At 30.4% G+C, this 18,338-nt stretch overlaps 1 protein-coding gene across 1 annotated transcript; it reads right to left on the bottom strand.

The window, feature by feature from the left end:
* Positions 1-12,280: 12,280 nt before the first annotated feature.
* On the bottom strand, positions 12,281-13,134 carry LOC107478658 (uncharacterized). Its single transcript, XM_016098792.3, has one exon. It carries the CDS (start codon positions 13,017-13,019, stop codon positions 12,546-12,548), a length of 474 nt encoding a protein of 157 aa, XP_015954278.1. The 5' UTR covers positions 13,020-13,134; the 3' UTR covers positions 12,281-12,545.
* Between the last annotated feature and the right edge of the window lie 5,204 nt (positions 13,135-18,338).

The raw sequence follows: 18,338 nt of genomic DNA, 5'->3' as shown, positions 1-18,338 counted from the left end.
ATATAAAATTGCAACCTATATTGTCTCATTATGTCTAATCCATAGCTACAATTACTCAAGTAGGCATAAATTGATATGGGTATGAATTCATCTAGTTCTTTCTAGGTCCCTTTCAATTTTGTATAGTAAAAGATGATGGACAATTCACCTTACTTTGTGCTGAATAAATTCGATCTCCTTAAATTTAGCGATCCAAAATAGATCACCCTCATAGAATTAATATTTGAGGTCCTCCTATAGTTTGTTTGTGTTATCACACCACATACACTTTGCAAAATTTGTGGACTCAATTATCTATGTAGCCATGATAGCACGAATGTGTTACAATGGTCCTAGACATTATACTGATCAATTATTGGAGCTGGTTTAAGTAGTGTGTCATCAATGAATCTAATTTTCTCTGATTTCAGACAGATCCACACAGATCTAGACCATGTGTAGTAGTTTAGGCATGGTCAGTTGATACTTTCACAATGGAGGTTGTTGTATTCGCAATGGACGTGCATGTGGTGGAAGGAAATTGTGGTGCGGCCTTGCATGCGTGTGACGGAGGGAGGACACTACATTTGCAAAAGCAAGGCATTGCGTTTACGAAGGAGGTTTGCATGCAACGGTCGTCAGTGACACTGAAGGGAAGTGAAAGACCGAACATCGCTCGCGATCAGGGTTGGATGTGATGAGTGGCCAGTACCGCCAAGAGACACAGCGGAGGGGGCAAACACAGGAATCGGAGATTGTGGTGGAGAGAGTAATTGAAATGGGAAATCAGAATAAGAGTTGATTTTGAGTGACTTATATTTCTTAATTAAATTCCAATTTTTAAAATTTTAAAAATATTTTTTAAAAAGTTGTTCGAGTGACTGCATATAAAATTGATTACATATACTTTTTCTTATTAAAGAAAGAAATTTGTATGGTTTGATAAGTATTGAGAATGACATAATTATTTTCACAAATAATAATTTTGGTAGTTCACTTATTATTATTACTACTATAAAATCTTATCTCTTATATATAAACATGATACATCCCACATCCACCCTTAAGAATAGCATCACTATCACGAGTGACCACTACACTGTTCTTCTCTACGACTCCCAAACGCTTTCGATGGATAGACAATCAGCATCAAAAGGTTTCCATTTTTTCTTTCTCTAAATGCTACAATCCCAGCCAGAGAGAGAGGACCATAACCATTAGTGTTTGTACCTACTATTTGGCTAGCTAGTAATTATGGCCTCACCTAGACATTTCTTGATCCCACATATTACATATATATCCTAAATCAACATATAACTTCCCCTTAATTATTTGCCCACCGGTTTTCATGTTTTTTTCCCTTTAAATTTATCACTCTCCCCTCAAATCATTATTCATTCGTTATTTCCTTAATAATAAGGGTGAAAATGGCAGCCCTGAGCTGAGTTTTGACTTAAGCTCATAGGTCTGTTGTACGAAATAACTGAATTATAAACTTATATTCAATCAACGAGTCACCAATCTAGTCATGATTAACTATAATTATTTAAATCTAACCTGAATTAAAATAATATCTAAATCATTTTTTTTTCATTACAGTTCTAATCCGATATACTTGGGAAGCAAAAAGATTCTAGCCTAAACTTCTAACACTTCATTGGCTGAAGTCATTAAAGCAAGGCTAATACCAAATTCATAAGTTATAACTCATAGTCTATTAGACTGAACAAGACAGAATATTAAGAATACAAAAAATATAAATATAAAAATTAGTGTTTTTATATTTTGTTTTGTGATAAATTAAATATAAAAATATAAAAAAACGCAGTTTTATAACTTTTTGTAGGCTTGTAATTCGATTTATGAACTAATAAATAAGCTTATGAAAGCCTAAACCAATTTTTTTTTAATAAATGGTTAAGTGGAATTAAGCCTAATATGGGTGGAGCCATGAATTCCTCTACCGGATATCCGGCAATTCCACCCTAGCTACTTAACACAATACATATGAACAAATATAGACACTAGTTAAGGATATATATAGGGTAACCATTTCATCTCTTTTTGCCTTTAAGCATGCTTCACATCTCAGCTTGCTATAGCACCTATTTTCTCTAACTTACGCCAATCGCTTTTCTCATCACAATCTTCCTTTTTTTTTTCACGGAGAACGCAAGAAGTTATCGAGCACGTTGTTTGAGATCAAAACAAACTTGCCATATAAGTTGATTTAATTTGGTAAGCTTAGTGATATACTGATATTGTTTAATTTTGAAACATATGATTGCCGAGATGATTTTTTATCCATCCCTCAAATTATAATTAATTGATTAGTACAATTAATTTTTTGTAATTAATTTGATATGTTTGATATATTTAGGATACTTTAAGTTGGTTATCAAATGTTTTCGTTTAAAAAACATTTTAATTTTATTCATAATATTTTTAATTTTTGTTAAAATTATTTTTGGATAGATATTAATTCTATCTAAAATATTAGAGGCAAAATAAAAAACGTCTATAGATAATTTTAATATAAATCGAAAATATTAATAATAAAATTGAATTAATTAAAAATATTAAAGTTATTTCAAAAATATCGTACATATGAGAGAAAAAAACATACTTTATTAATAAACACATACCTAACTAACTAGAGGGCTATGACGCGACTACAATGTTTGGGTAACATCCTATTCAGTTTCTTGAAGAAAGAACCGGGTGATATTTTGTTATATTGATCAATCCAAAGCATCTAATATTAGCCTTAAAGTTAAACTAAGCCATCCTAGTCATTTTGGTATTTTTAGATAGATTAAGGCCTTGATGGAAATAGATACAGCTAATTTTTGCGGCACCTTGCATCCAGCTATATGGTGGATTGAAAAGTGACGGACTGCTATTGAAGCTAAAACTAATACATTGATTTTTTTTTAAATAAAACAAAAGAGAGGGACATAACCTAATCTTTCCCCCTAGTCTTTTGATAGTGATATTGATATAAAATCAGATAACGAAATGATCGATAGTGTAGTGATTGCGATTAAGGACGGTGAAAACAAAAACGGTTGAAGAATGAAACAATCATTTTAATTATACTAAATTTTAGGGGTGTTCATGCGCCGGGTGAAATCGGGTTTGATGTGACCTAGATTCGGCCCAAAATATATACTGGCTTATTTATTAGACCCGACTCTGACCCTAAACTCGATGAAACCTATACATTTTCGAGTCACGATTATACCGGATGAAAACCAGGCCGTTAACATTACATTACCTTGATACCTTTTTATAAGCTAACATGTGAAAATATCCAAATTTACAAGACTCCAACCATTATTTGACATGGTAAAATTTACTTAAAAAATATAACAAAAATCAACTTTTCTCTAAAATTAAAGCATAACCATAATCAATACTAATATTATCTAATAACACCAAATATTTGAATCAATATAAATAATACAATATTATGCATGAGTCTAAAATCTTATGTATTTTAAACATAAAACATTAACTTATAGTCTTATAATAACTAATAACACAAAATATTAAGGTTTACAATACTTAAATTTCACATAAGAATAACCATCATTCATCACTAATAACACAAAATATTATTGTGTATGATAACTGGACCACCGACCGAGTTCGGGTGACCCAAACTATGACTCAGACCCAATCTAAAATAATGACTGGATATATTTTTTAGATCCTTACCCAATTCTAGAGTCGATAAAATCACACCAAAATAGTTTTTAAAGTGTTTAGAGTCATACTGAATCTTTGAACTGAATCAAGCCATACACTAAATTCGAAAATTTTCTTTTGGCGATGTGATGAATGTAAATAAAATAAATAATAAAAGAATTAGGCCGTAGGAGAAAAGAAAATGCATAAATAATTAAATATATAACAATATTAATTTTAGATTGAACTTTCCTGGATATATACAAGAATACTAGACGCTTTGAAATATGCGAATCCTTGTGTATTAGTTGAGATTATTTGAAGATAGCATTAACTATACTTTTGAATGTCTAATATCAATACGATGAATACTAAAGTATTATTGGAATTTATTATTTTTAATTATTATTTAATTATTAATATTTATTAAAAAAATATTGAGTATTGTTAAATTTATAAATAAAATAATAAATAAAATTCGACAATAATTTAATTATTATTGAATTATCTTTAAAAATAATCAAACGGTATAAACATTGCTAGTAGATATTTATTAACAAAATCTTTTTGTTTGACGATAATTATTGTCAGATTTTACAACAATTATCAATTTAAAAAATTAATTATTTATTGACAAATTTTTTCAACAGTATTGATGTTAACATAAAAAATGTTGTTTCGCGCACTATTACCATCGTATTATTTTTTACGGTAATATAATTTCGACAGTAATATCAACTTTTTTTTTAATTTGAAATAAATGGCTAATTTTAAATTTTAATTTTTTTCAGATAATTAGTGGTACATTCATAAATAATAAAAAAATTTTATTTAAAATAAATTATACAATATTCAGATAAATTAAAAGTCAAGTACATCAAATAAATATAATGAAACAATAAAACGAAAAACTAATAACTACATATCCAGGTAGTCATCATCGGTCATGTGGCCCTGAGTCGACGACGCAGAAGGCGATGATGTCCGTCTACCACCAGTAGGATCGCTGCCACCAGCAAGGTCGATGCCAGCGGCTTATCTAGACCTGCTACATCTCCATCTGAACCTCCATACGCTACATCCGCTCCAGTGACTTCCTCCACTCCAACCTAAGCTCATCCGTAAATGTCACGCAATTGAGGATCTCCTGATACCTCTTTCGATAATCATTAAGCTTCTGAGCCTGCTGCTAAAGGCTGCGTTAGAGCTCCTGTACCTGCAGCCTCAAATCCACGCCTTCCTCGAGCTCAACGGCTCGATTAGTGGCGGAGCCCGATGACCCCATCCTATATACGTGATTCTTGTACGGTGCTGAGGCAGTCTCGCGCCAAACCGCATCGGGATCGATGACTGCAAGTGCAAAGCCATCGGCGGCATCTTCTCCACCTTGCCGAGACTACTGAATCGCAGTTTCTAGTCTTTGTGTGTAGGACTCCTATGTAATTGACATAAGTTATTGTGATTAATACGACAGATATATAGTTAATCTTTAATAATTTTATAGCAGAACAAAATCAGATTTATGTTTACTCACATAATGGTCCTGAGACTGCTGAGCAACAAATGTCTCTTTATTCTCCTTCAGTGTGCGAGTGTACTTGAATGTCTCTGCCAACATCGCCTCGCAATCCAATGACTTTAACTACACATGTTGTATTGAATAATATGATTATGATGCCTAGTAATGATATGCAAAAGAATATAACTAAGTTATTAACAAAATTAAAGTCACTTTACATGACAGCCTGGCCTTCGTCTTCATGAAGGTCGCTGAGCTGCTAGTATACTTGGACGACCTAGTCGAGGCCCTGTTAGCTCTATTGGTGAGACACCAATACCGAAAACCCTTATCGGTCTCCCAATGAACAAAGAGAGCCTTCTTTATGTTCGGTCGGAGCTACTGCATCTGGTGGTCTCGTCCCTGACGAATATTATCCGGCATCTGCTGGAGCCATCGGTCCATTGTATGGTCGAATATCTTCTGGATTGTTAGATCGTGCTCAGCGTCCCACCTAAAGTGTAGCTACAACAAAGAAACTTTAAAAATAGTTAAGAAAGATAGAAGATATAAACTAGCTAAAAATATTTGAACATAAAAAAATATTAATTACCCCCATTTCTGAAACCATCACTCCCTGGTCTCATCAAGGATCTTCATGTAAATGGGCCAAAGGTGGTCATACATCAACTTAATGACATTGGTCATCTCTTGAGTACACGCGTTGTTGTTCGATGCAAACTTAACAATCCACAAACAAAAATCAACCTCAATCTACAAGACAGGAATCAATTAGTAGAAACTTTCAGTAACAAAGTTAATCATAATCATTGCATCTTAAAAATACTAACCATGCAACTAAATCAACCTAAATTCACCAAAAAGGAATCAATTTTTAGGAACTTTTAGCGACAACCATAATCGTTGAAACAAGAAACACTAAACAGTCAACCAAATTAACCTAAATCCACTAGACGAAAATCAATTATCAGGAACTTTTAGAAACAAAATTAATCATAATCATTGGAACTTAAAAACACTAACCAGTCAACCAAATCAACCTAAATCCATTAAAGAGAAATCAATTTTTAGAAACTTTCAGCAACAATCATAATCATTGAAATAGGAAACACTAAATAGGCAACTAAATCAACCTAAAACCACTAGACATGAATCAATTATAAGAAACTTTCAGAAACAAAGTTAATCATAATCATTGAAACTTAAAAACACTAACCAGATAACCAAATCAACCTAAATCTACTAAACAAACATCAATTTTCAGGAACTTTTAGCAACAACCATAATCATTGAAACAGAAAACAGTAAACAAGAAACCAAATCAACCTAAATCCACTAGGCAAGAATCAATTATAGGAACTTTCAGAAACAAAGTTAATCATAATCATTTAAACTTAAAAAGACTAACCATGAAACCAAATCAACCTACATCCACTAAACAAGAATTAATTTCAAGAACTTTCAGCAACAACCATAATTATTGAAACAGAAAATACTAAATAGACAATAAAATCAACCTAAATTCACTAAATAGGAATCAATTATAAGGAACTTTCAGAATCAAAGTTAATTATAACCATTAAAACTTAAAAATACTAACCAACATTCAAATCTAAATCCGCTAAACTAGAATCAATTTTCAGGTACTTTCAGCTTTAACCATAAATAGAAAATACGTGAGACTCAACTTCATAGATACCTTATGCCGCCATTAGGCCAAATATTCAACCGTACAATAGGAGGTGGTGGTGGGGCATTAGTTGCTGCCTCACTGTCGTGGTTGGACTCCGAGGCCGTGGCATCTGTTGCTGGAGGTGGCATCGACATGGATGTGGGCTACTGAGCAGTAGGAGACATCGTCATCACCGTAGACAGAAGCATGTAGTTGGAGTAGTTAAGGACCAGCCATGAGGAACAGTTGGTCTACTAAACCCGTAACCTGTGGTATTACCGGGGTGGTTGGAGTAGAGAGAGAGGAATCAGAAGTCTCGGGCGTACCGGAAGAAACCCTCCCTTTACCCTGACCACGGCTACGATCACGACGAGCAATCTAATTCGCAGCACCTCTACCTGTCGACATGTCTGCAAATATCAAATTATCAAAAAATCTCAGCAATAATTTTTCAACAAAATAGTCATTAACGCAGTAATTAACATAATTAGACAATTTCAAACACTTTAACAATTCAAAATCTAATGTGTATTGAATCTAACCTAACTTAATCAACTTAAATCCACTAAGATTAGAAAACTAAACTGAAGTAACTTTAAAATTAATTGAAAATGAAAGTTGAAATTCTAATAAAATCCTAAACTAAATTAAACTAAAATTAAACAAATCAAATTCCACAAGGTAAAATGTATAAACTTGCAATATTAGGTAAGAAACTTCAAACATTCAAAATTCAAAAATATTGATCAATGAAAAAAACAAATCAAATCCCATCCATACAAATAGTCAAAACAAGATAAGAACAATCAACTATTTCAAGGGATTGACCAAAATTTTCAATAAAATGAGGCATATTTACAAATATTTGGCATGTAAATTTGTAAACAACATAATTTAGCATTAACAAGTAATCTGTGCAATACCAATTCACAAAATTCAACATTAATGACACCAAAAAAATTCAGTAGCATTGATCATAAATTCATTAGACAGCAGTCTAATTGATTCAAAATAGCAAAACAATAAAATAGCAATTAACACAGTGAATCTAACAATTAACCAAATAAACTCAGTAGTAATTTTTCTATTAACTCAATCAGCAAATTCAGAATAGTTTCAGACATTTTCAGCAATAATTCAGAACCTATAAATCTAAATTAATTATCCTAACTACCTAAATCCATTAAAATAGAAAATTAAACTAACTGAACTAATTAAATTAATCTAATGAATGAAAATTAACTAATAGGATTAAAAAAAACAGAGTTGAAACAAAAAAATCTTAAATGCAGGGTGCAGAAAGAAACGAAAGAGGGAGGAAGGCGACAACATTATGTTATTACTAGCGCTAGAGGTGGCAGTCGTGAGCTGCCGAAGTAGGGAGCTAGACTATAGTTTCCTTGTTCTGCTTGGTCCTGACTCAAAGAGGAGAAGGTGAGCTAGAGGCTATGGAATGAGAAGGGCAAAAGGAGAAAGAGGAAAGGACCACAATGGCGCTGAGAGGGAGGGGAAGAAAGAGGCGTCGGCGGTGGGGGTTGACGTCGATGGAGAGGGGGTGGCAACAAATGTGGTCTCGGCACAACATCTGGAACGCGAGGAAGAGAGAGGGGTGGTGGTGAGGATTCGGATGAGGGGGAAAGGGTTCGTGATTTAAATTTATGCCAATTTTACCATCGGATTTATTGTCGTAATTTTTTTATAGTAAACTATTGTGGGTCACCAAAACGCATCGTTTCACTAAATTGAGTTACTCTCTGATTAATCCGACAATAAATCGATAATAAAGAACACGCCAATTTAATTTATTTTTCCTCCAAAACTTATCAACAGATTTACCGTCAGAAAATAGAATCCGCCGATAATTAAAAAACCTTGCAAATTTGATGTGGTTACCGCCGGTAATTTCAACGATAAATTTGCCGTTACGCTATAACGCAAAATTCGACGGTGCTTAGCGTTTTTTTTGTAAAGGTTTAAAAGTATGGGATAAAATATGTAATTAGATTACTAAATTAAATAAACTAAACTAAAGGAATTGAGTTAATGGTTAAGTGATGGTAAAAAATAATAGATTATAATAGTTCCATAATATTTTTCTACCAATATCAATATTTTCTCGTTATGCACTTAATTAGACTAAACCTAATTATATAGCATACATATACACCTTAATAAAATAAACGGTTTCACTAGAGAACTAATTAGGAGTATAATGAATTAGAACTAATTAGTTGAAAAACATGTTTATTATAAAAACAAGACCTATTTTAATTTTTCAAATTTCAAAACTAAAAATAAAAAAGGGTTGTCTTGAATTTGGTTTATGTTGTAGTTGTGCTTGCTAGACTTTTTCTAAAATAAAATAAAAGGTATATATAAAGTCTATAGTTAGCTGCGACCCCATATATGTCAACCTCTCGAAAGGTGAAGGAGTTGCCCTACGATTGTACATGTATATATATAGGAAATAGTAGTAATACTACAATGGTCCAGAACGCACGTGAAAATCACCAGCTGGTGCAGCTATATGCATATGCTCATTATTCAGGACCATTCCTATTCGTTAATTTGTATTTACTGTCTTAAATATTCGTGGTCCTCAAACTTTAATTCTAATAACCGTGTGATTGGATTTCTATATCTTTCTGCTTCAAATGCAGGACCAATGCAAGGGGAATGCATGCATCACCACTCACGCCCACTCACCCTGCATCTCACTTTGGGTTATATTACACTCATATTGCCTAAATACCTAACAATTTCATCGACACATGGGTAAATCCTTATTCCTTGCAAACATCAGCTTTCTGCCATATAAAGTAGCTTAGGCCTTCATTATTGTTTAGTGTCAACACCTTTTATTGGCTTGACCAAGTTTTTCTTTTTACTATTTTTTTTTTCAATTAAGAAAACCTATAACTAATTAAGAATAGTTAAAGAAAATTACACAAAAATAAAACTTTGATTTTGCATAAAAAAAAGTGTAAAATCAAAGAAGATAACTGATTTTCTTTAAATAGTAAATAATGTACACAAAAAGAGTTATGTTAGTAATTAAGGTGAAGGATCAATATATATGTTCGGGAAAAACAAGTTTAAGAGAGTATAGTGTATGTCTATTTTAATAAAATAATTATATATTAAATGTTTAAAAATAGGAGACCATCATCAATGCAATTGATGAGTGGTTGATATTTCGCAATTCTTTGAATATTAGGGTAGTGATAATGTAATATTGAATGTAAATAGAAAGAAGAGAGAGATGTGAGAGTGGAAACATGACAAATTGATGAAGTGTGACAACTGCTGAGAATGAATGAGAAGGTTTGGGACGTAATGTAGCTTTCAAGGATGTGACTAACAATGATTGGTTCATTTTAAGAGATAGATAGCTGGTGGAGAGGTTTGGCGGCTTAAGCAACTATACATGTTTGCATTAAGCAGGCCCAAAAACACCGTTGTAATATGATGATTTTATGATGATTTTCGTTTACTTTATTATAATTGATTTTATTAGCCTTATATACATATCACAGCTAAAATGATATATGCTGAATTATTAATCATTACACATATTCAATTATTCTTACACGTGTATGCTAAAAATAATATATATACACAAAAATTAGTCATTATGTATAAATATATATATTATTTTATTTATTTTTAATATATTTTTTTAGTAGAATTATATAATTAATAAATATTATTATTTTTTTGTCAATATTTAATCAATAATAATTTATATTTATATTTACAGATATTTTATACACAAAAAATATATAATATACATTTAAATTTACTAAAATTTTATACACATAAATTAATAAATTTTTTTGGTTAAAAGATAATTTAGTTTTTATACAAATACAAACTTAGTGGCGTGTATATATGACACAGTTGCATGTACATAGAATAGCTTAGCAGTAAAGAGAAAGTTTAAAAGAAATACTTATATTTGCGTATTGTGTTTTTGATGATTGATCAAGAGTTTTACAGGTAAATGAGTAGATATATGAAAAGGGCAAGACAAGCATGAGTAGCATGACAGAGAGATGCATTAGCTCGTGTGGTCATGTATACGTAGGTATATATTTAGAGATGAGGACGACATAGACATTATTAGAAAAGAATTTGAAGATGGCAACTTGTCATCTTTAATTTGTACTCTATCCTAACACTTTCTACTCGCTCCGATCGACCACCGGACCTTTCTATTTCTTGGACCACCACTTACTTGCATTGCAACTTCTTCTTCAGTAATCATTCACACCAATCTTCTTTCACTCGGGGAACCCTTCCCTTCAATATTAAAACAAAACAACTCTGCTTCATACACTCATCAACTCATTTTTTAATTATTTTGATCGACAACAGTTAAACTTAGTTAACGCTATACTCATGGACCTGGACGGACGACATTTAATCATTATGTTCATCCATTCAATTCGTGACCACTGTAATTATTAGTATTATTATTACATTTAAGTTGTACAAAAATCTATTAAAAAAAAGAATGAGAAATATAAAGGCATGTTAATCGGATGGGAATCAAGAGTCGGTCCGGTCAATTGAGAATCGGTCACCAAACTTCTTCCATGTATGATAAAACTGGTTAGTAATGAACAGGTTAAAACCTAAAATAATCAGTCAAAAACTTGATTAGTCTATTAGTTTGATATTTTAACAATTAATTGGTTTAAAATAAATATAAAAAATTATTTTTCAAAAAATTTATATATTTTATATATAAATATATTTTTTTTATATTCGATTCAATTCTAGTTAAATTTTGGTTCAACTTTCAATTTTTAAATTTTTAGTTCTATTAATTCAACCTTATTTAGGTAGCTTAGCTGGCTCGCTCTTCAATGAAGCAGCGATGAAAGAGTGGTGCTCTCGGTAAATTTATTTGTGAATTCATTCATGAAATGTAACTATATGATGATTGGCGGGTCACTGGGATTCCTTAACTTATTGGCTTGAATGAGATGGGATCCACTTCTTATATATATTTTTTTCTCAGATGAATTGGACAATTTTCAATTCTAAATATACAGTATATTCCTACACTCTTTACACATTTATTAGATTTTTCTTCTAAATTGTAATTGATGGAATTTAAATTTAATACCTTTAAAATCGGGAAGAAAAAATATGCCATGTGAGTTAAGATTTATTGGCTCACTTCTCATATCTAAAAACCCTAGCACGTTTCTTCGGACCCCACTTACGTTTCATCATCTAGTGCTATATAATCATGAGCCCAAATGGAAAATGGGCTCCGTGTCTAGAACTCTCCATTTTAAATACACATGGGCTTTGGACCCTAAAAAGTATCACCGTTACATCCTCTGCACATCTTACTCTTGCCTGGTCGCTTTGTTTTTGTTTTTGTTGAGTTGTCTTGGGTTCTCAACTTTCAGGCCTAGATTTGAACTAGTAGCTTATTTTGGTCCAAAATGTACAATGCATTGAAAATGGAAGCCCAACAAACCATGGGGCACCAACTTTTAATTTAGTGTTGGGGTTCCATTGGCCCATGAACATTAACGCATGATTTTTCTTTTGGTAATCACACAAACAAAAAGAGAAAAAGATTGCAATGTAAATATGTAACTGGTTCTCGATGCAGAAGAAAGTGATGATTGATCCCGAGTTACAGAGAAGGTGAGCGTGAAAAGCTTAAGGAAGTTGGTTGGGCTTATTAGAGTTAACAATGCATGGTGGTGAATTAACATGCGAAGCAAAGAAGTCTGTGTAAATTTCCATGAAGAACTTGTCGACAATTTCAATATAGAAGGGGCATTTAAGGCGAGAATAGTAATGGAGAACCTCTTCAATGTCCAACACATGTTCCACACGATCGTTCGTCTCCAACATCTCCAACTCCCTCAGCTTCTTCTCCAACATACCCTCATTGTTGTGTTGCTTCTGAGGAGATGATGACAAAGGCTGCTTCTTCTTGAGCTTACTGGGGGCCAATGAATCCCAATGGCGGGTGAAGTCACTGTCATAATTGACAGTAGAAAAGGAAAATTGAGTATTGCGGGTGAGGGGTGGCGGATTCTTGGGAAGTTTTTGATAGCCTGAACAGAAGAAGAAAGACTTGAAGTTCCTCAGAGCCTTTTGGAACAATTCCTTCGTTAGCGCCACCATTATTATTGCTGTTGGGTGACAATTATAGATAGTGTTGCAGTGAAGAACAGAACGTAGTTGGATATGATCTGAATTCTGATGATCAGTGAAAGGTTTTTCTTTTCTTTATAGAAAATGAGACACAAGATAAAAGCAGCATTGTAGCCACCAAAGATTCTCTACTTTTGTTTTCTTTATGCTTCTGTGGGAGGCGGACCCATGGCTAATATAGTATTGTGACTTTGTTCCCCCATTAACGACTTTGATTGATGCTGGTGGATGGAGTAATTGGCATATGTGGCCTGAATGAAATCGATGGTCAATGTTACGGTGTCTATAATGTAGTGTCTATTTATTAAAAAGGTTAAAAGTTATTATTTTATTTAAAAGATATAAAAATAAATAATTTTTAAAAAATCAAAATTTACTAAAAAAAATAAGTTAGACAACATTTAGGCAAAAACTCATAGACACCGTAGAATTGACCTAAATCAATTCGTACGTTATTATTTCAGTGATTTACTATATATATCTTATACAATATACAAGTAGTAAATTAAATCAATTTGATTTTATTCAATTTACTATTAATATATATAATATATATACGATAAATCGAATCAATCTGATTTAATTTACTATTTAAGCAGATTATTCATATATTTTATTTTTAAGTTAATGACTTTAAACATAAATATCAATAAAAAAAATACACTTTATTTAAATTTAAATAAAATATAAAAAAATAAAACAAACAAGAATAAAAATTTAATTTTTGTGTTTTAGTTTAAATTTTAAAAAATTTATATTTTTACAAACTTATGAATTTAAAACAGATCAATAAATGAATTCTAAAACTTCACTAAAAAACATTTTTTAACCCATTAGCATCTATAAAATTATTACTAAGACTTGTAATATTGAAAATGTTATTATAAAGTATAGCCTTTTAATGTGACATAGAAATTAAAACTAAGATTTTTTTTTCAAGTAATAAATAGTTATACAATATAAAAAGATCAATTATATTTATACAATATGTAATTTGAAAAATAATTAAAATATTATATCAATTAAATTATCATTTAATTTGTAAAATTAAGTGTAAAACAAATGCTTTGATGATGTTACTTCTAACTCAATCTTAAATTTTTAATAGCATAACATTATCAAAACGGAAGTTTTACATTTAATTTCATAAGTTAAATGATAATTTAATTGATATAATATTTTAATTATTTCTCAAATTACATATTATATAAATATAGTTGATCTTTTTATATTGTATAACTATTTATTATTTTTTACTTTAGAAAAAATTCAAGTTCTAATTCTTATGTCACATTCGAGGATTATATTTTATAATAACTTTTTCAATATCAAAAGTTCTTATAATGATTTTTTAGATACTAATGAGTTGAAAGATGGTTTTTAATGAACTTTTAAAAATTGTTTATTATTCCATTTTAAATTCAAAAATTTGTAAAAATATAAATTTTTTGAAATTTGAACTAAAATACAAAAGTTAAATTTATATTCTTATTCGTTTTGATTTTTTATATTTTATTTGAATCTAAATAAAGAAAATTTTATTGACATTTATGTTTAAAGTAATAAAGAATAAATAAACAATTGGCTCGTCAATAATCTATATAAGTAATAAATCAAATCAAGTTGATTCTGTTTACCACTCGTACAATATATACATGATAAATCGAATCAACTTTATTCGATTTACATGTAAATAGTGTAAATCGAACTAATTTAATTCAATTTATATAAAGATATTTAGGATAAGACGTGTAACTACTTCTAATTTAGGACATCTGCGTGATTTTTAAACTTCATTTATTTTATTAGTATAAATTTTTCATATTTTTATGGCACCTTACTTTTCGTTTCTCTTTTCTCTCCCTAATCATTTATTGTATTTAGAGGTATTAAAAACCGATCCGAACTGAACAAAACCAATCAACCGAAAAAAAAAATTGAAAACCGAATAAATCAAAAACTAAAAAAAAATCGAAAAAATCATGTTTTGTTATTTTTTTGCGATTCAATTTTTAGTTTTAAGACTGAAAATTCTAACGAACCCAACCGAATCAGTCACCTAAAAAATTTGAAAAAACTAACTCCAAACCAAAGGCCCAAACACCAAATAACCCAAATTTCTAATAACATCATTCTGAGTCAGGGGCGGAGCTAGATAAAATATTAGAGGGGGCAAAAAATATTTATACAATAAAATAAGACTAAAATAAAATTTTAAAGGGGGCTAAATTGAAATTTACATATAATTTACATGTAAAAAATTAAAATTAGAAGGGTCGTTACCTCCGTTTCCTTATACCTGGCTCCGCCCCTGCTCTGAGTCTCTCTCTAGCGAAGGAAGATCAAGCCCCAAGTCCCATGTCTCGGTTGCGACTTTCAGTTTCAAGAGAATTAAGTGGGCACGATGTATTTATATATTGCCTGCATTTTTTTGTGAGAATGTATTTTAATTGCAAGTTATGAAATTTTTTATATTATGAAAAATGTCTTCAATATTTTAAATATTCTGACATAATAGTATTAAAAATAGAAAAGAAGAATTTTATTGTTTTTAATATACTTTAATCTTTTAGTCGTGTTATTTTGTTGCATAATGCAATAACACTTCTATTAGTGGTGTGTTATTTTGTGTCATTTTATTAAGTTAGTTCATTTGTTTTATGATATTTAAAAATTCTTTGACATATTTGTAAAATTGTGATCCTAAATTTTATTTATTTTAATTTGTTTTATTTGTTGAATTTTATTGGATCAAAATTTTTGTTAGTTATAATATATTTGTGTTATATGATTTTAATGTTATGACTTTGTGGAATAACATGATAAGTTTTTTTTAGTTGATTAAAAAATCGAATAAATCAAACCAAATCAAATTGTAATTTAATTAAATATTAAATTGAATGATTTCTCTTTAAAAAACTGAACTAAACCACACCACAAACACTCCTAATTACATCTTTTTTCTTCGTTGCCTTAATTTCATTTGCCATGCTGCTTATTTTTCTTTCCCAATATTGGGATTTTGAAATAACAAATTATATATACATAAAAAATTAATTACTAATTATTCATTCTGTATAAAAATACTTATTTAATATAATATTATGAACGGATTTGATAAAGCTTGATTTTTTTATTATGACTGATTTGATTATTTAGTTAAATTAATATGTATAAATATATATTAATTCATTTGATTGCTAATTTTTAGTGAATATATAATTTTTTTTAGTGATGATTAAAAATTCTAATTCATTCTTTCAATTATTTTCATAATACTTAAATAAGTAAAAATATATGTTATTTTAAAAAAAATAAAAATGATAAAAAAATTTAAAACTATTTTATTTAAAAATTAAGAGAATGAGTTAAAATTTCTAATATTTTTTAATTTTTTTATCAATCATACTAGGGTTGTAGGTGTATATCAAAATCGACTAGTGTAAAATACACGTTGAAATATAAAATATATACAAAAAAATTAACAATTAAAAAACAAAAAATAATAAAAAATATATATTTTTAAAAGTTATCATTCATATATTTATGTAAAATTGTATAGTAACTAATTTTTTATATACACATAATATTTTTATTTCTTTTATAGGACCAGAACCAACAATAAAAAGTGATTAATATGTGTGCATAGACATTTCCTTAGGGCCTCATGTGTACTTATTTTTGAGATGTCCAACACTACTTGATACATATTTATAATAAACTTTTCCTTATTATTTTTTCAAAAGCATTTGGCATTTGGGTGATGTAAAAACCTTTTGAAAAGTTTCCAAGAACCTCTAATAAGCTGCTTAGTCCTTAGGGTGTTGGTATCCCTAACAGTTTGTCCATGAATATATTTTTGGTGATTTAAAATATTTTGAAATGAATTAATTGGAAGCATTAGGAGGTCATTGTGAATAAATAGTACAGGAGGGAGGACAGTGACAAGTAGAAGCTGGCCCAAGGGAAACCTTGGGTATTAAAGGACAAATAGCATAATAGAGAAGAAGGACAGCCCAATTATGCATCTCTGGTCACCCAATGCATTGGCCCCTTTCTCTCTTTATTAATTGCACTTGGGGGACTCTTATTTGGTTTGTGTGCATTGACAATGAGATTTGGGGCTCAAGGACCCAAAAAATGCGATCATTAATTACAAAGTGGCAAACAAAACAAAGACATAGTGGATTGACCACTACCAGACATTCTTTAATCTGCTTTCCATTTGCGGCACACATCAGATCCCACCCCCACCACTCATCAAATTAATATTTATAAACAAATTATAAAGCTAAACATAAGCAATAAAGCAGGCATTTATCAATATATTGAAAGAATATAGAAATATTCCTCACAGGCTCTCTGTTTCTTGATCTATTTTCAATAATGTGAAGGTGATGTCCTTTGCAATGCATGGGCAGGGTATTTAATTTGATCTTATCTCCTCGTATATCTGAAATGGTATGCGAAATGTGATGTTACATTGCTATCAATAGGGTTAGAAAGAAGAGGGGAATGGGTAGAGTGCCCCCCACAAGGCCACAAGTAATAGAAATGAATGTTTTGGTTTTTAATATTCATATTCTGCCTGCAAAGGCTCATAACAGTTATTTGCTCATTCCCCTGTGCCTTCTCTTTCATGAAGCAATAAGCAGCAGCGCCAACTTCGTTTGACACAGACCAAATTGATGTTTCAGCTTTCCCTTATTGCCACTCCAGTGCATAATGGAATGCCACCTGTCCCTCTTCATCCCCCCCGCCTCTCACATACACATCAGTATTATTATTATTATTATTATTATTATTACGTACTAGCTACATCGTGCATAGCTAAAAATCTAAATTTTCTTATATTATAGTGGTAACACATGTTTTCCATTAGTTTGTTGGAGGCATTTTGAAGATGCAGCCTATAGTCCCATCAGAACCCAACATCTAAATCTTTGATTGTCATTGATCAAACTTGTACGTGAATAGGCCAAGATCCTTCTTGGCTAACTACATTTTTTTTTTCCTTTTTTACTTTTGTTTTTAAGTATATAGTGATGAGGACAAACAACATGATCTACATCTATGGGACAATGCTTGCTTGGTATGTATGTATGTATGTTATGTCCTTTCTTGCTTGCTCAAATATAAGGAAAATAAAGTATTTTGTGTATACTAAAATCAGATATTAAAATCTGGCACTAATATAAAATATATTAATATATTTTAAAATACGAAATATATGTGAAAATAAATTAAATAATATACGTATTTTTATATATAAATATGGTAATTAATTTT

This window comes from Arachis duranensis, chromosome 3, assembly GCF_000817695.3.
Source record: "Arachis duranensis cultivar V14167 chromosome 3, aradu.V14167.gnm2.J7QH, whole genome shotgun sequence".
NCBI lineage: Eukaryota > Viridiplantae > Streptophyta > Magnoliopsida > Fabales > Fabaceae > Arachis > Arachis duranensis.
This window is presented reverse-complemented; position numbering and strand designations above follow the sequence as displayed.